The sequence below is a fragment of the Miscanthus floridulus genome, chromosome 7, assembly GCF_019320115.1.
Source record: "Miscanthus floridulus cultivar M001 chromosome 7, ASM1932011v1, whole genome shotgun sequence".
Lineage (NCBI taxonomy): Eukaryota > Viridiplantae > Streptophyta > Magnoliopsida > Poales > Poaceae > Miscanthus > Miscanthus floridulus.
The window spans coordinates 114,595,373-114,614,561 of record NC_089586.1 but is presented as its reverse complement, the minus strand read 5'-3'; the positions used below and the strand labels follow the sequence as shown (position 1 = coordinate 114,614,561).

The window sequence follows — 19,189 nt, the reverse complement described above, 5'->3', positions numbered from 1 at the left end:
TGCTTTCACTAATATAAGAGGAGTATCAAAATCGCATATCCCCGCAGCTAATGCACCGGAGAGAGTAGAGATACCCATGGAAGGGATAAACTCTTCTCAAATCCCCAATCCTAGGAAAAGGGGGAGAGAACCGGATGACTCTATGCAGGCACAGCGGAGACGTCCGCAAGGCCGAGATAATAGAGAACAAGCAGTAGATGAAGGCCCTAGTGCACTAGCACGCATAACGATAAGTAATGGCACAAGGGCATCGGAACAACCAGCCATATCAAATATGGGAAATCAAGATGAGCTGGATGAGCTAAATGAAGAAATTGCCACTGACTATGCAAAGTCAAGAGAGTTATACAATAGAAAGACTATAGTCGTTGATATAAATTTTGTCTCTAAAATTGTTGAAATCATTTACGAGGACTCCGAACCAAAGTCCATGGCAGAGTGTCGGGAGCGCTCAGATTGGGTCCAATGGAAAGAAGCTATAGAGACTGAATTGCGCTCGCTTAACAAGAGACAAGTATTTGGGCCTATAGCCCGTACCCCCCCCCCCCAAAAGTATTTCCGGTAGGATACAAATGGGTATTTGTTCGAAAAAGGAACGGGGATAATGTGGTGGCGAGATATAAAGTGAGACTTGTAGCGTAAGGGTTTTCGTAGATACCCGAAATTGATTACGATGAAACATACTCTCCTGTTATGAGTGGCATAATGTCCGATATTTAATATTAATGGCAGCTGGTATGAATCTTAAAATGCAGTTAATGAATGTTGTGATTGCGTATCTTTACGGGTCACTAGATACAGATATATACATGAAAGTCCCTGATGGATTTAAAATTCCGGATTCTAAAGGCAATCGCAAATTATACAGTGTTAAATTGCAGAGATCATTGTATGGGCTTAAACAATCTAGACGGATGTGGTATAATCGGTTGAGTGATTTCCTCCTGAAGAAAGGTTATGTAAATAATGATGATTGTCCATGTGTATTTATTAAAAGGTCCCATAATGGATTTTGCATCATTTTAGTATAGGTTGATGATCTGAATATCATAGGACACACAGAGGACATAGAGGTGGCGTGTACCTACCTTAAAACGGAATTTGAAATAAAAGACCTTGGTAAAACTAGATTTTGCTTAGGCCTACAAATTGAGCATCTCCCTGAAAGAACTATTATACATTAGATGACTTACACAAAGAAAGTTCTTGAGAGATTTAATATGTCTAAGACTCATCCAAAAAAAACCTCTATGATGGTGAGATCACTCGATGAGGATAAAGATCCATTTAGACCCAGAAATAAAGATGAGAAAGTCTTAGAACCTAAAGTTCCATATCTAAGTGCCATAGGAGCACTGATGTATCTTACAAATTGCACTAGCCCCGATATTGCTTTTACGGTAAATTTGCTAGCTCGATATAGTGCAGCCCCAACCAGAAGGCACTGGGTAGGAGTTAAAACAATACTTAGATACCTCCCAAGGTACAATAGATCTTGGCCTATTTTTTTTCGAAGAATCATGATTTGACTATGGTCGGCTATGCAGATGCTGGATACCGATCAGATCCTCATAATGCAAAGTCACAAACTGGTTTTGTATTTCTTTAGTGGTGGTAAAGCCATTTCATGGAGGTCTTGTAAGCAAACTTCAGTAACAACATGTATAAACCACTCAGAGATAATAGCACTGTATGAAGCTGCACGTGAATGTGTTTGGCTAAGACAGATAATTAGCCACATCCAGAAGTCATGTGGCCTTAATACTATGGATACCCCCACAATTATATATGAAGATTATGCAAGCATGTGTTACACAAATGCAAACAGACTATATAAAGAATAACTTAACTAAGTATATTTCACTAAAATTCTTTTATCCTCACGAACTCCTGAAGCAGGGTGAAATGAATATACTGTAAGTCAGATCATGTGACAATCTCGCAGATTTGTTTACAAAATCTCTTCCAGCCACGACATTCAAAAGATATATCCGAAAGATTGGCATGAAATTCTGAAGTGACTTGCAGAGCTCACGGGGAGTAAATCCCTAATTATCAGTTCATATTCTTAACATCCAGAAGATGTTGAAACCCGTGGTCTAGAAGATCATAAGATATATATGTTGCATACATCTGTGCGGCAAGAATGTACTTTTTTCTCTGTTCTTTTTTCCACTGGGTTTTTGACAGAGTTTTTGACGAGCCACGAGTTTATCGTGGTGTTAGCCCAAGGAGGAGTGTTATGAAACTAATCATGCTAGTGGGCTTATACCGAATTAACTCTTGAAGCTCAAGAACTCAAGAGTTATAATTGAAGAAGTTAAAGGGTCATCTTGTATCTATATAAGAAACCTATGTATTCACTATTATAGAGGTGAAAAATAAGAGATGGCTGGTTCCACAAATATTTTGTCTATAATGTTATTCTATTTTTGTGATCTTGCAATGGAAACGGAAGACGGGATATTCTACTAATTCTCACGTCTTTTATTGGTTGGGTAAGGGATGGAGGATCCGTAACTATTACATATTATAATAAAACTGACCTCAAACAACGAGACAATCAGACGAACGCCCCAACTGCCCAGCACAACCCGCCAATGGAGATCCTACGAACTTTTGAGAGAGACCACCAGATGTGTCCTTTTTTTTCTCCCCTGGTCCAGCCACGCAAATGCTACCTCCAACCTGCCGCCGCGCGACCGCGATGCCTTACTTGATTGATCGCCCACCACACCACTCCCGTTCAGTTTCCGTTTCCGAAGCCAGCAAAAGGAAGGGCATATGGCTTCACGATCACGCACCCACCCTCCCCTCCCCTGCGGCCCTGCCGCTCATTAGATTTTAGGTTTAGACAGACCCCCCGCGTTTCTTATCAAGCAAACCACGTCTGGTGGAAAAAGGGAAGGTGGAGTGGGGATGGGAGCACCCAAGACGTGAACCGTCCAACGATCTGAGGAAAAAAAAAGGTTGGAATAAACAAGGAGCGAAAACCATCGCGGTTTGCATGAGCACGAAAAGGGGTCACGTTTCTTAGGGAGCACACAACAGCTTGGGTTGGGAAGGGAGTACCTTTCACATGAACAAGCCAGGTCACGTCTGTCAAAGGAAATCGAGAGCACCTCCGCATCGAAAGCGAAGAGCCAAAGGCGCAGGCACATGACGACCGCAACTGCCGTATGCTATATAGAGAGAAATACTGCAAATAGACGACAGGTCACCGGGAAAAAGAAAGTCATCTGATGCATTCTGAACCCTGCATTTCCATTCCAGTAGAAAAGGTAGGTAGATAGACAAGCTAGATAGCAAAAGATGGTGCAGAATCATAACAAAAGATGGCGCAGAATCATAGCGGTCAGCATCAGCATTAGGTTTCTGGTATGTCTGTTTGGTTGTTATGAGTTGAGGCTGAGAACAACAGCGCAACGCCAAGGTTAGAGCTAGAATCATTTCATTTGAGCAATAAAAAAAGCAACAGCCAAGAATGGGACTTCCTTCCAGAAACAAGGAAAAAAGAGGCAGAGGGGTTGGCATACACATTTCATCAGTCTAGCAACATAACCAATCACTCGTCAGAAGTGCACGACAAAGAAAGGGCTTAATAAGTTGCCTAACATATGAATTTGACAGGCAATCCATGAACATATATGGGGTCAACCGTAGCAACCAAACATTTGAGCACCTCAAATTGTGACATGTTCAACTAACAAAACACAGGTCCTCAGAATGGCATGATGAGGGATGAACTGTTCCAGTCTCATAACTAAAGCAGAAACAATATAATAGCACTAATAAACAGCAAAAGGATCAAATGAGATATATATTCTAATACCAAGCAAAAGAACAACGGTGGTAACATCTGCAATTTTGATTCTCTTGCTGTAGTCACATGTACATGACACATGTTACTGAGGTCATGTTTGGATGCAAAGTATTTTTGGAATATTGAAGAAATACTATAAAAAGAGCGTACCCTAGTGCAGAGAGCTCCCGCTCTGTGCGGGGTCTGGGGAAGGGTGTCAGTGGCCTTAACCTCGCTTGTGCAATGCAAGGAGACCGCGACTCAAACCCGGGACCTTCCGGTCACAGGCAGTAAGACTCTACCGCTTGCACCAGGCCCGCCCTTCATTGAAGAAATACTATGGTTTTACAAAATACTTTGTTTTTTAAAAGCTACTAGTTATTTGGATACAACAAATCTTTTAGTCTCTAAAACCATGGTTTTATTAAAATTATAGTCTTTTTGAAGTTTTAAAAACTCTACTTATGACATCTTTTTTCTAAACCACAGTTTTGTGTCTCTTTAGCTAGTAAAACCATAGTTTTGTGATGCTATAGTTTTTTAAAAACCACATCATCCAAACAGGACCTGAGTCTCTTACAATCATTTTAGAACAGTGAAGAAAGGTAAATATGAATATAGGACCCTAAAAGATTATTTACAATATTTGAAAACACACATTTAAGTGAATGAAGTGCATGCCCAAAAATATATGACTGTTTTTCACAGATTTCAGTATCATCTTAACTAAGAAAAGGTAATAACCTCATAGATACAAACCTAATGAAACCTGAAATTGAGCGACTTGACATAACAGTGTTACCTAAAAAATCACACATCACTTTCATTCATAATAGTATGAGTAAAAGGCAAAAATGAACTTTCAAGCTTAACTATCAAACATAAAACTAGATGTAGTGTTCTATGGAATCTTGAGTAAATACATAACGACAAGAGAAAAGCACGGAGAAGGTGTGCATGGGAAACATTTTGTACATGTAGATTATACCATAAGAACATAGTTCTCCAGCTGCAAGCCAATCTTGCAGAAAGAAACAGACAAAACACACCATAAGGCACCAATGGGATCATAAACTCAAGACTTTTCCGACAGTATTGGCAGCATCAACAAAATGTTGTAGCAAAGTGTGACAAACTTTAAAGCACATCTGCTGAAATATACTATTCATTACGAGGTACAATAGTCTCAGACTCTCAGTAATAAGCTACATTACAAACAGCACTGCTTTGTGAAAGGCCTTCAAGATGCAATGATCATATCATTTGAGCTCACAGGTGATTTTGCGCAAAGACATCCTTGAATCTTCAATCAATCTTGACTGATGAGAAAAGGTAGTGGACAAAAGAGAACGAAGTCAGGAACCCAACAGTACCAGTAGCTAGCATAATGGCAAGAGAGACAATGAAAGAGTATCCGATGTAGAGCATAGCAGAAACCGGCCCACTCAAGCTTCTGAGATCAAACACCAAGTAGTTGATGGAGTAAAGGAACACATAAAGGGCCACTGTTCCAGAGGCAAAGAAAGCTTTCCACCACCACCTCCAGTCCTCCGCACAGAGATGCATGTAGGTAAGAACAACTGATACCTCAGCACACACCACAATCAGCAAAAGGAGCACGACAAGGAGGAAGCCAAACACATAATAGAACCTTCCTAGCCAAATACTAGAAAGAATGAAGAAGAGCTCGATGAAGAGTGTTCCAAAAGGTAGAGTTCCAGCACCAAGTATGAAGAGCAATGAGTACTTCTTTGTAGGGATTTCTCTTGGTATCTGATTGGTTCGAACAGGGAATTCTATTGGCTCAGCCCTTGTGCCAAAGAAACCACCTAAAAGGGTAAGTGGCACAGAGACACAGAACCACAAGGACAAAAGGCCGAAGAAAAGTGAGATTGGAAGGGCTCCAGTACTATTTCTTGTCCACAGCATGAAGTTTAACACAGTGAGGACAATGAAGACAATGCCAGGGAAGAAACAAGCAGTTGACCAGGAGACAGACCTCCATCCCTCGGACGTTCCTTTTAAAGTCCTCCAGAGCCTGACAGCAGCATACCCAGCCACAATTCCAAGTAACATATAGAGGACTATCATCCCTGTCAACAGCATTCCTCTCGATGCAGGAGACATGAAGCCAAATGTGGCAAAGAAAATGGTAACAATTGCCATACCCAAAATCTGAACCCCATCGCCGATCATGACACAGAGCAGCTTCGATGAGGTTGGTTCTCTGAAGACATCTCCAACAACAAGTTTCCAACCAGAGAGCTCCTCATTCATCTGAGCTTGGGCCTCCTTATCCAACTCTTCGTACCTAGTCAGGTCCCTCCTCACAGTCCGCAAGAATATGACAAACACAATGCCAGCCAAAAATAGAATTACCATCAAAGAGTTCATAATCGAAAACCAGTGAATCTTTGAACCCTCCATCTTCAGGTATGCATCCCACCGTGATGGCCACCTGATATCACTGTTTACAAATTCAACATCATATGTAAAGGTAATCTTCTCTTTCTCCCTAACCAATTGAGATTTTTCCAACTCCACAGGGCAGTTCACAGGATCGACTTTATCATACATATTAAACTTCGACATGGCTTCAGGATCACGCTTCACACTGCATGGGACAACTTCAAATCCCACAATCTCATATCCAGAATTGGCATCGGTGTCAGCCTCTGAGATAAATTCCATTCCTTCCCCAGTCCCAACTACCTTTACTTTGCCTCCTTCATACTTATGGACCAAGACCTTAAATTTCAGGTGATTGATGATGTGGACATCAGAAGTACCTTCTGGAATATAACCAACTGGATAGCCTGTCCACTGGATGGTCATTCCATTCTGCTCTGTGAACCTCCTCACAGGAAGATTGTCAAGAATCATGTTCACCTGGTATAGATCACGGCTTCGCTGCTTGAGGAGCTTCACATCAGCCTCATCAAGTGGGGTTGTGGTACACAGATACAGAGATTCGTTGACATTTACATGGAAACGGTATGGAGAATTATCTATTTGATCACCCATCAGAAGCTCGCCTAAGTTTTCAGCACTCTTCTTAACCCCACCTTGAGGACGACAGTATGGAAGGCTGTAGTAACTGAAGGGCAGTTCTGTCTCAATGGAAGTGAGCGAGTTCACCTTCGCCCCTATCACCTCGCCTTTCCGATATGTGTGCATGTAGCTACCTGGCAAGTAGAATGACTCGCAAGGTGTTGCGAACGCTAGAAAACGCCACTAACAAAGCAGAGAATACCCAGCCTTCCACCATGACGAACAGTTCAGGACAAACTTTGCCTATAGCCTGAAAGAAAAAAACAATACCATCCACGTTCAGTATCTCCAAATAGACATGTGTGCATAGAAAATGTATAACACCAAGGCCTATGAAACATAGCACCAAGGTTAAACAGAAGAACAGAGAAAGTGTGGCAGGTATTTGCAAACAGAGATAGATTTTATACTGAAAAACTGCAGTAAACTACAGCCTTACGGGGCTGAATAACAATCCTCAGCAAAGTTTAAAAGATTCATATTCACGATTTAGAGGGCACGATATCATGAACATATTTACTACTCCCTCCATTCCAAATTATAAGATGTTTTGGCTTTTCTAGATACATCGCTTTTGCTATGCACTTAAATATACACTATGTCGAGATGCATAGTAAAAGCAATGTATCTAAAAAAGCCAAAACATCTTATAATTTGGAACGGAGGGAGTACATAGAATTTATAAATATGTTAGCTAGCAGACAAAAACAGCTGATTGCACAATATGTTTTCTCTCCAAAACTATCCAGAGTCAGGATGAGTAGGCTGCAGGGTAAGACCTAACGGAATGGCGATCAGTTCAACACCCAGGGCTCATTGGCAATAATTCAAAAAAAAAAAGTGTGTACTAAACCACTGGGGGTCGTGTGAATCCACTCCTAGCCTCTCACCACCCAATGCATGTTCATGATGGGGGCTCGATCACTTGATTAGTTTATCTTGTTTGGCAGTTGCTTGAAGGGTCAGATTGAAACGATTAGCCCAATACAAGAACGAATGTATTCATGCACGCACTGGGTCATTGCTACAATCACAATATAAATTGTATTGTACTTACCAGAGAAAATCAAAAAGCATGGTTGTAATGACAGACTATGACTAACAAACATATTTACAACATCATCCACGGAGCCTGCACATGAGGGAGGGAGGGAGGGGGGATGGGGAGGGAAGGAGATTAATAGCTTATAATTCTTCAGCTATTAATCTGAAAAAGGAAGATCGAGATTTTATGACTGTAAATATAGAATTGGCAAACCCAAAAACAAACTTTGAGAACCCTTATCCGAAAAATAAATGAGAACCATGCACTAGGATTAATGGAAAACAAGGCATCCTTTACACATGATGCCTACTGTGATCATATAAAACTAATCATCGTTTTACTGAACTCCCTGAAACAATACAACCTGATTGTTCAGGTCCTATTAACCAAACATACAAGTGAAATTGCAAATAAGACCTCAACGGCTCAACTTGGCTTCAAATTGTGCCTATACAGTTGAACTGAGGGTTTTTTCCCCAGTTTCTTTTGTAGAACAAAAAACTATGTGAAAAATCATTTAACATTGATAGAGATCTATGTTTATATTAAATTGTTGATCATAAAAGTAATTAGACTGCACGGCAAATGCTCAGTTGTCACTCTTCCATCGATATTGTTCTGTAACATCTTAAAAACTAAATGCATTCATCAAAATAGCATCATCGACCAGATGTGTCCTGATCACTACTCGTTGTTTTTTATCAATGGATTTTTAGTGCTACTGTTACTACCAAACACTCAGAGCAGGTGGATGCTACCAGGGGAGAGCCAGATGGGAGGGTAATCATATCGTGCCAACAAAGGGTTTTGTAAGGAAATATCAAAGATATATACTAGGATTGTCAACTTCAAGTGTTTACTTTTATCATTCTGGTTTGAATTAGTAAGTGGAAAATGGTCTCATTTCTAATTTGGTATTGACTTCTTAGTTGCTGATTGCCCATGTTAGAAGTTGTACATACAGAAATTCTATCATGCATCATCAAGATCTAATTTCAGGTAAGGTAAAAGTCATCTAGCAAATTATATCATTCTTTCCTCGAAGAAACACTAACATAGTAAATTTATACTTAGTACACATACATCAGCCATTTGTATCATGACGAATTCAGATTCAGTAATCTCCTTCAGTGCTAGAGAGGATTCAGAATTTCATATTTAGATTTGTATCAGGAACATTTTCTTCTTCTTTTCCTCCTCTAGTTTACATTACTTTGTGAGAATTGTCGCAGCTTAACTGTAGACTGAAGTAGGCTTGTATAGAAAGCTAATCTTTCAACAACGGATTTGTTCATGGTATCAATAAATTTATGGACTAATGAACGAAACTACGAATCGAGGTACAGTTACGGGCGGACCCAGTAAAGGACATGGTGTACACCCGGTTAGTAGGCATAATACATGCATATACACTTGTAATTAGATCAGATCAGATCGAATACAGATAGTAAGTTAGGGTTTGGGTGCTCGGTTTCGCACAGCAGGAAGGGAAGACTAAGGGGTGGGCGTACCTGGTGGTGCTCGTCGCCGGCGAATGGCAGAGGGAGCGCCGCCGCCGGGAGCCGCGCCGCCCGGTCCTGCCGCCGTAACGTAAGCGCGCTCGGGAAAAGCTCCGACGCGTTTCTCCTATGGCGCGCCGGTTCGAGCGAGCAGGATAAAAGCTTCGAGGGAGGGGCATTGGCATTGCTGTCTTCTCTAGCTCCCTTTTTTTCTTTTTCTTTTTTTCCTTTTTGTCGTTTATAATCCAAACAGTGCCAACGGTGTTAGAGAGTAGGGTAAAGGATGGCTTCATTGAAAAATGACGAGAGTAAAATCGTAAAGTAAAAAACAATAAGAGATTAAATCACCGTTGAGGGGCAGAAATACCAAATTTCTAAGAACAAACTAACATGGCAACTCAGTTAACGAAGAAAGAAAGTAAAATTTAGAGGAAGGTCTCTCAACTACAAAACCAAATCGACTCGGTATCAAGACGCCACCAAATTATTACATAACTTTGATTTTGAGCATCAAACTCAAAAAGCATAAATCTCTAGTCACCCAGTTATTAAAATCAGTCATGTTGGACATCTACTTTATTTCATAGTGGTTTCGCTGACATAACGTGTACGCGATATCATTCGTCAAAGTACGGAGCACCTCACATGCTAGAGCTCCCCACGCCACCTTCACAAGCTCCCCTCTACCTCCCCTGAGCTCCATCTTCCTCCGACCATCACAGGCGCACAGCTGGCTTCTCCTTCTTGTGCCAACTCCCATGCCTTAGTGTCACGTGGATTGACATGTTGATGCTTGAATCAGAGTTTGAGCATCGATCCATTCCTACACGCGGCCATGACGCTCATGCAAACGGTTACCGTCGCCGTCCACTTCTTTCACCTCTCTTCCATCTTCCCCTATCGTCCCACAACTACATCCATCCCAACACCTCGCGCTGCGCCAAGTCCCATGTGTTGGCCTTCGTCTTGTTGATCGTGGCGCAAAAGCTGGTGTAGTCGACGAAGTAGGCGCTCAACTTGGGGACGCCAATGACCTTGCCAAGCGTAGCGTGTGCGGCGTGCTCCACGACAGTGGTCATGGTGAAGTACTCACAGAACTCTACCACCATGCCTTCGCCCACCATGTCATTGATCGTTGTCTAGGTACTTCACCAGGAGCGTATCATTGACGTGGTCTAGAAAAGGCATCACAAGGGAGGAGTGTGGGACAGCAGGTGTGTCCCTCGTGATGAAAAAGGGTCAGACGTGTTGGCATTGAAGTAGTCAGCAAGGAAGGTGTGGATGAGGGAGTTGGATCCCCAGCGACAACAGGAACGCAGCGGTGGGCGTCGATGGAGGTTGTCGTTGCAGTGGCGAGGGACCGAAAGGCCGAGGGCGAGAGCTTGATGACCTTCGTTGGGAGAATGATGCCAAAATGTTATAGCTTTGTATAGTGCCCGGTTACCCATGCATAGCTGCCTTTTGACATTTCACCATTCATTCACATGATTCTGCTGTTATTATTTTATTATTCTATATCTAGTTATTTATATTTTCTCATGATGTTATAAACTTTTGTAATTATTCTGTTGATGAAACATTTTGGACCGTGCTTATGGGCGCATACGCTGAACTTGAAAGTTTCCCAAATGGAAACATGCTTACATATTGAAACTTGTGACATTTTTTTAACCTCAACTCGTTCGGCGGTTTGGCTCTATTTTCGTTGTTTTATTCCTTGTTTATATTAAATCTCAAGTGTGAACCGAGTGACACAAAGTGTACTTTTGAAAAACGGCTGCAATTGTGTGGCTGTGAAAGATTCCTCCTCTAGGCTCCTAGGTGGCATAAATTTAGTTGAAAACACTCTCTAAGTTTAATCATATCAGAAAATGACAGCTTTTTTATTTGCCAAATAATAATCAGGTGACAAATTTTCTTGTTCGCGAAAGGTAGTACATAATCAATTCAGTGACTGTTTTCTTTGTATTTGGGTAATTACCCCTTTCTGTTTTTCGGCTAATTACCCCTTTCTTGATCTTCTTTTTAGGTCACTCCTCTATCTATATACAGCCTGTTCGTTTGCTCATAAACGATCGTAAATTTCTAGCACACCAAATCAGCCAACAGTAAATAATCCACGATCATGCCCTCCAAACAGGCCGATATATCCGAAGACGAAGCCTAAAATTCCTGTAACAGAAGAGATCTGCTTAATCGACAGAGGGGCCCTACACTCAGCGCCTGCTGGTGACCTAGTAGTAGGCCTTTCACGTGAGCGTCGGCGCGCCGCAGCCTGCGCAAAGCAGTCACGCAACGCGGGCGCGCCGAGCGGAGGAGCGAGTCAATCGCGACGCGCGCCCGCCCTTCTGGGCTCTGGCGTACACGACACCACGCGAACGCCGCTGACGCCGGGGCCCGGAGGAAGAACTGGGTAAAGAGCGCCCAGTAACCGAGCACTAGCAGAGGGCAGGGGCAAAGCAGAGGGCAGGGAGGGAGGAGTAGGCGGAAACGAAGCAACGGAAGCGTAAGCGTTAGGAGTCGAGGCGCCGAGGGAGGGGGGACTAGGGAGGCAAGCCGATCACACCAAACGCTTCGTGCTGCTGCCCCGTCTCTTCTCGTCGTTATCTCAGGGCAGCGGATCGATCTCACGGCGGCGGCGGAGGCGGAGGCGACCTTCTTAGGCGCGCCACCGCCATCCGAGCCGAGCGCGCGGCGATCCAGATCCAGGTACCCCTTCGTCGACCGTCCCCTGCGCCTCTCTTCTCCACTCCGTCGGCGTCCGCGTGTCCTCGTCCCCTGAGACGTCACCGGCGTGGAGTGACGATCCGATCCGATCTGATTGCTCGTTTTCTCCGCATAATCTCTCCCCCTTTGTCTGTTCTGAGCTCTGAAAGTCGAATATGCGCTGTTTTCCCCAATCCTTCCAGTTGGCTGCTTCCGCGTGGTGGAGTTCGTACCGATATAGGTGGTTTGGTACATTTTGGTCTAATTTTCCGATTTTATTATTTGGGTGTTCAACTGAGCCCCATGGCCCTCGTTTTATCCGCCCGCTGCTCTGGAATGAAATGCACTCGAATTTGACGCGAACACAAACTCTGTGAATTCTGACATGTATTTATGAACCGTTCTATGTCAGTGTTCTGGTTGCCGTGTGCACTGAATCAGTGATCGGGCGGAGTAATACAAAGCGGGAGGGCCTGATCATTTGAGCTGCTTTTGTAGAGAATGTCAGGTATGGCCAGGTGCTCGTTGTCGTAGCTATATGTATGCAGTTTTAATGAGTCGGTCATGCAATGCAGCTAATGTTCTGGGGTTTGCCATGCTCTGTTGCAGAGGGTAATGTGGATAGCATCGAGATATCTGTCAGTAATGATGAGAGGAGGAATAGGGCTGATGCCGAGATCTCGGAGGACTGAGCCGAGGCACACCAGGATGCGGTCTCTGAGGAAGAAAGCCCTGCATGCATCTACAAGGCTGACACACTCTCTGAAGAAGAGGGGGAAGAGAAAAGTGGACTGCAGAGTGCCAAGGATAGCTATAGAGGATGTCAGGGATGCTGAAGAAGAGCAGGCGGTGAGCTCGTTTCGGGAGGTTTTGTTTGCTAGGGGCTTGTTACCAGTCAAGCATGATGATTATCATATGATGCTTAGGTTGAGACCTGAGGAAATATGCTCATATTTGTTATTTTCAGCTATACAATGTCAGTTGGTGATTTTCAGTTCTGTGCTGTAGATTTTTGAAGGCGAGGAAGTTCGATTTTGAAAAAGCAGCACAGATGTGGGCGGACATGCTGCAGTGGAGAAAGGAGTTTGGTACAGACACCATTTTTGAAGTAGGATGTTGTCTATTCTAAAAAGTTGATCTAAAAAATTTATATGAAACTCTACTGATATATAGATGTTTTTACATGCACTGTATGACTTCTAAGATTGTTCATCATATGATTCTGCAAAACTATGTCATGCATACTAACAGTAGCTAACTTGACTCATTGAAGGATTTTGAATTTCATGAGCTAGAGGAGGTCCTGCAATATTATCCTCATGGTTACCATGGGGTTGACAAGGAAGGAAGGCCTGTCTACATTGAGTTGCTTGGGAAAGTTGAACCCAACAAGCTTGTACAAATTACGACAGTTGAGCGCTATATTAAGTATCATGTACAAGAGTTGAGAGAGCTTTCCGGGAGAAATTCCCTGCATGCTCAATTTCTGCCAAAAGGCATATAGATACTACAACTACGATATTGGATGTCCACGGTGTGGTACGTTCATTGTCTAAATTGTTTTATTAACTCCACTACTTATCTTGATTCTCGAAAGAGATAAACACAATAAAATTAAAGAGAAGAGCATTCCCTGCTTTCCTCTGCAACATCATCCCTATAAATTCATTTGCAAGAATCTATCTTCTTAACATCTTTGTTATTCTTGCCAGATGTATCTTATAGTTCAGATATCAGGATTAGAACATTAGTTTTGCCATCAATTACAGTTCTGACAGGATAGTTTGCCAAGATAAACATGCAAACTTTGGTTAAATTTGCAATTATCAGAAGTCTCCATAACGCAGATATTGTTTAAAACATTCCTGTAATTTGATTGATTAGGATTTAGGATGTTTTAATGTTTGTGGCAAAATTGACCCTTTTAGAGAAAAAGGACCAACTCTTGTTGTTTTTGCCATCTCTGTATGCTACTTCAACTAGATATCTAAATCAAACCTACTCCTTTTAGAAAAATTTATGCAGTGGATTTTGTTCTGATACTTTGTTTACTTTTTCCAAATGCTTGGATATAAATCCATCGATCCAAAAAAGAACCATCGATAGAGCTGCAGAGGTTTAAGGTCCTCTGAACTACTGATGCAGGCATAATTGCATTTTATCTTTGTTACTTCATTTGGTTTCTGTAAGCACGATGTAGTTTGAAAAATCTCAGATATCTAATATGACTTTCCTTTTCCTGCTCCCTGTGATATAGGGCTGGAAGAACTTTAGCAAGATTGCGAGGGATTTGGTGCGTTGTATGCAAAAAATAGATGGTGACTATTATCCTGAGGTTAGCCTTAGTATAGAGATGATTGAATGTAGCTTGGTTTGAAACCATTCTGATTACCAAGCATGTCATAAATTATGCAGACACTACATCAAATGTTTATTGTAAATGCGGGACCAGGTTTCAAGCTGATATGGAGCACTGTTAAGGGACTTCTTGACCCCAAAACGTCATCTAAAATACATGTAGTGATTTTGCAGCCCTTCCCAATTGATTATCCATGTTTTGATCTTTGTATGGCTTCATACCTACTCTTTGATTTCAGGTTCTAGGAACAAAATATCAAAGCAGACTTCTTGAAGCTATTGATGCAAGGTTGGTGGTTATTTCTCCAAAGATTATTTTATTGGTGAACCTATGTGCAAATCTTAAGCAAAATGTATCTTCAGCCAATTGCCAGAGTACTTTGGTGGTTCATGCTCGTGTTCTAACCACGGAGGGTGCCTGAGGTCTAACAAAGGCCCCTGGAGCGATCCTTCAATCATGAAGGTAAATTTATGACTGATGCCTTCTTACTGTATTGTAGTCTACTATTTTTTATGGTACATCAGTATATTTAACTTATCTGTTGGTTGTCATTGCTGTTGCTGCTGGTGATGACCTTATTTTTCTATTGTAGCTTGTACATAGCATGGAGTCGTTGAAGGAAGTTGGGCAAGTATCTGATATAGAAGAAACAGTTACAGGCTCCGTGAGATTGCGTGCTCTCAAGGTAAGTTTACTGATTTTGATAGTCTCATGTGCTGAATAAGCCATTCTGTTCTCCAATTTTGACATTGGATGTGCTGCTCTTTCTTCTTTCAGTTACCAGAACGAATTAGTGACACATCAAATGCTGAATCAGGTTCAGATGTTGATGATGTTGGATCCCCTGTGGCTCCTGAAGATGTTGAATATCCTACTTTGGCCCCAGTTCGAGAGGAAGTAAAGTCTTACTAAGTTCTGCTTTGTTTTTTTTGGAGAAATCTCATTATTTTTCTCGTGTATCAGTGTGTCTATCTTGGAACTATGAAGATTCGAACTTGCATATTTAGGCTTTCATTAGAAAATAGGTGTTCTGTTCCTTTTAGCCGCATGCCACCATGTTGGCATGTTTTATAACTTTGTAGTTTATTCATCTCTGAGTCGTTACCCTGTAGGCGAGGGAATCTGGATCTACAACGTACAGTGGTTCGATTGGCATGTCTCATATGGCGGATAAAGCTGTAGGATCCAACAGGAGATACAACTCTACTGGAAATGAAATTAGGCAGTTCAATACAGAACAAGGTTCCCTGATAAATGGGGGTTTACCTGCACCAGGTATCCATTTAAACTTCTACATTATTTGGTTAAGCTTTATAAAGAATTTGTTATACACCATAATTTCTTCAAATCAGTTGTCTCACCTTGATGTCCAGCTTGTCTCATGCTTAAATATGGGTTCAAATCAGCAGGTCGGCGTGCCCCAAATGATGGTGTAGGCAATGATGATGGGTTCTTGAAATATATATCAAGAAGAGTCGTTGCTGTATTTCTTAAAGTACTATCATTTTTGCGGTTCTTCATTCGTCGACGACAACACTTGGAAAACGTTCATTCACGTACTGCAACTGCACCCAGTAATCTGGCAGATCTTCAGACAATTAAGGAAGATCGTGTAAATCCTTGCCTGGAGCGTCTTGATCGACTTGAGTCAATGTTTAATCAGCTGAGCAGAAAGCCTCCACAGCTTCCACAGGACAAGGATCGGGCCATACAAGATTCTTTTAACAGGATAAAGTCCATTGAGTTTGATCTGGAGAAGACAAAGAAGGTACCTGCCAAACAATGTTTTATGGATCTCATGCTGCTTAGAATTGCTTTGGGCTTTCGCCTTTATGGCTCGAGCGCCATGGTACCTTTTATATCACTTCTTTTTACTAAACAAAATCTTTGTTCACTCTCAGGCTATGCGAGTTGAACTTATATACGAAAGTTGGTTTTACTAATTTATTTAAAATTGGCAAGTTTGTGATGTTAAAATTTCACATTAAAGGCCAAAACATTGCCGCTCATTGTTCAAAAACAACTACAGGGACCATCTGATGTAAGCTTTTGATTTTGTTGGGTAATCCCCTTAACTGTTCCCAGGTGGATATATCTTTAGGACAACTTTGTGGGAACCCACAGGTCTATATTTGATTGATACCTCTTAAAACACATCTTCTGATGATCTCGAGTCTCCACTGTGTATATTTCATAAAGTCCTGCTATTGTCCAGACTGCCAGAGTGTGTAATGTATTATATAAAAAAGGGCAGACCTAGTGCCGGAGGCTCCCACATGAGTGGGGTCTGGGGAAGGGGAAAACCGAGGCAAGCCTTCCTCCCGCAAAATCTGCGGAGAGGCTGCTTCGAACCCGTGACCTGGTGACTCAGTGAGACAGCTCTCACCACTGCAGCAGGCCTGCCCTTCAGTGTGTAATGTATTATGTGGTAGGTTTTTGCTATGGCACAATGTGCATACCGAGTAGTTATTATTCATCAGATACTGTTAATAATCTGTTCTCGATTTAATTAATAAAGCCATTTTCTGGTCATCTGATATCTGTTTGATATTTGTTCTTGATTTAACCGGTTAACTTATTTTCATTATTCAATAATACTAGTTATTATTCATTAGATCTGATAAACTTATTTTCCTTTGTTCTCATTTTTGTCAATTTTTTTCAAATAATATACTACATAGTTATGTGAAGGGCGGGCCTAGTGCAAGCGGTAGAGTCTTACCGCCTGTGACCGGAAGGTCCCTGGGTTCGAGTCGCGGTCTCCTCGCATTGCACAGGCGAGGGTAAGGCTTGCCACTGACACCCTTCCCCAGACCCCACACAGAGCGGGAGCTCTCTGCACTGGGTATGCCCCCTTTTATACTACATAGTTACGTGGTCTTTTTTTTTGTTCTGTTCTTCCAGGTATTGCATGCAACAGTTATCAAACAAATGCAGATGGCAGAAACCTTGGAAGCTGTAACAGAGCCTGATCTTAGGGTAAGTATGACATCATGCAATTGTTAGTACACTATCCATTGAGTGTCTGTCTTCGGATCCATAATATCCAGTTCAGGTTGGCATGGATAGTGCCTTGATGTCTGAAAGTGACACATTCAAGCTATTTCTGCCTCAGATATACTGATATTATAGAATATATGAATTTGGAATCATCATGTATCTTGTAATAGTCACACTTGTGCATGCTAACTTTTTTTTTCATTTTTTTTTGGTGCAGCGGAGGAAATTTTGTACATAATACACTTACCTGCAATGTACAGAAACAAGAGAAAAAAATGGCGATTTACTAATGTCTGCTGCCTGACAGAGACTTGAACTACATTGCTTTGTACATGGCCGCCTTTTGCCGATTATCTTTCCCAGTCTACTATAGAGATGAGTGCCATGGCATGTTAGCCTCAATAACAACAGATAGCTCACCTGTGATAAACTGAAGAGATAGTCATGAACAGCGTCCTGGAAAATCACCAGACACTGCCCAATCTATAGAGCTAAAGTAATTCTGTGTTATGCTTCCTCTAAGCGCTGAGCCTCCTGATCTGATGTATGTATCTCAATGCTCCGTGCGTTTTTATTATTATTATTTAAACAGTTAGTTTCACCCATAATTCAATCCATTTTTTGGTTGGTAGATACTGTATGAACAACTGATTGAACTTGGTTTTCTTAGAACTTTGCAACTAACCAAAATCTAGTGGTGAACACGTTGTTTCAACGTATTCACGTCTAACGGTCAAAGTCCTTGCATGTTTGCATTTTTAGACTCTGTAGCATGATGGTTGATGATGAATGATGCTCGTCTACATCATGACTCATGAGCTGTCTGCCAATTGAAGACGCAGTGGAACTGAGCTGTCAACTAGACCACAGCCATTTGCCGAAGGTCGTTTTCTGTTAGAAGAAGAAAGAGTCGCTGAAGGTCCAACTGCGCGGCAGAGGACGAATGGGAGCAGCGCACATGCCCGCGAGGAAAGAGTCGCAGAAGGTCCAATTGCAAACCTTTTGAAACTGTCAATGACGCGAGAATCTGAGCACGAAGCCACGCATACACATCTGAAGTTCACGGATAGGCTCCACCCATTCGTGTAGTTTTCCTTGCCCGCTGATCCAGGGTATTACCAACAGCAACAAGTCCGTTTTCCACTACAGACAGAATTAATCCACCATTTTGCAATTATCTTTTGTCTCTTGCCCTCTTCTTTACCGGGTACAAGGAGTTATATATATTATTTACTCCACACAAAGACTGGTTACCGCGTCAATCTTAAGTGCAAATCTCGAGTCAATCTGGTCAACACAAGGTGGGAATTAAACCTTCACTACTTTCCCTAATCTCGCCAGCTATTCTCATCTGGAAACCGTTTTAGAGCATCTTGAGCAGACCCCTTCTCTCAAAAAAAAAAAAAAAACCTTGCATTGAGAAAGTTGGCTTAAAATTCTTGCTAGAATAGATCCTCTTTCTCATTACTATTAATTGGTGATAAGTCCCTAAAACAGAGGGAAAGATGGACCTCCTGTAATACTTTGCACCAATCCCAACTACCTAGTCACTCCTACCCGAGCACGTGAGAACATGTCGCCCGCACGTTGGTCGTTGGAGTGTCGTCCAATGTCAAGTCAGCCTCCAATGGAGTTGATCCCTGAGAGACACGCTACGGTCAATTGCCAGAGTCTATCGCAGTTTGGTTTTCCTGGTCGACCTCCCCACCATTGAGCTTAGCCGCCTA

The 19,189-nt window shown here is 42.0% G+C and overlaps 1 protein-coding gene and 1 pseudogene across 1 annotated transcript; one reads left to right on the top strand and one right to left on the bottom strand.

Annotated features, from left to right (window-relative positions):
* Nucleotides 1-4,869: 4,869 nt before the first annotated feature.
* LOC136467634 (transmembrane 9 superfamily member 12-like) lies at nt 4,870-9,581 on the bottom strand. Its single transcript, XM_066466395.1, has 2 exons — nt 9,410-9,581; nt 4,870-7,103 (listed from the first exon to the last, which is right to left on the bottom strand). The coding sequence occupies exon 2, from the start codon at nt 6,977-6,979 to the stop codon at nt 5,108-5,110; it is 1,872 nt and encodes a 623-aa protein (XP_066322492.1). The 5' UTR covers nt 6,980-7,103; nt 9,410-9,581; the 3' UTR covers nt 4,870-5,107.
* Nucleotides 9,582-11,602: 2,021 nt separating this feature from the next.
* LOC136467635 (phosphatidylinositol/phosphatidylcholine transfer protein SFH13-like) lies at nt 11,603-17,970 on the top strand (annotated as a pseudogene).
* Nucleotides 17,971-19,189: the final 1,219 nt, after the last annotated feature.

Excerpts from the sequence above, each read along its gene's own strand:
- LOC136467634 (XM_066466395.1), bottom strand. The coding sequence starts at position 6,979 with ATGCACACATATCGGAAAGGCGAGGTGATAGGGGCGAAGGTGAACTCG.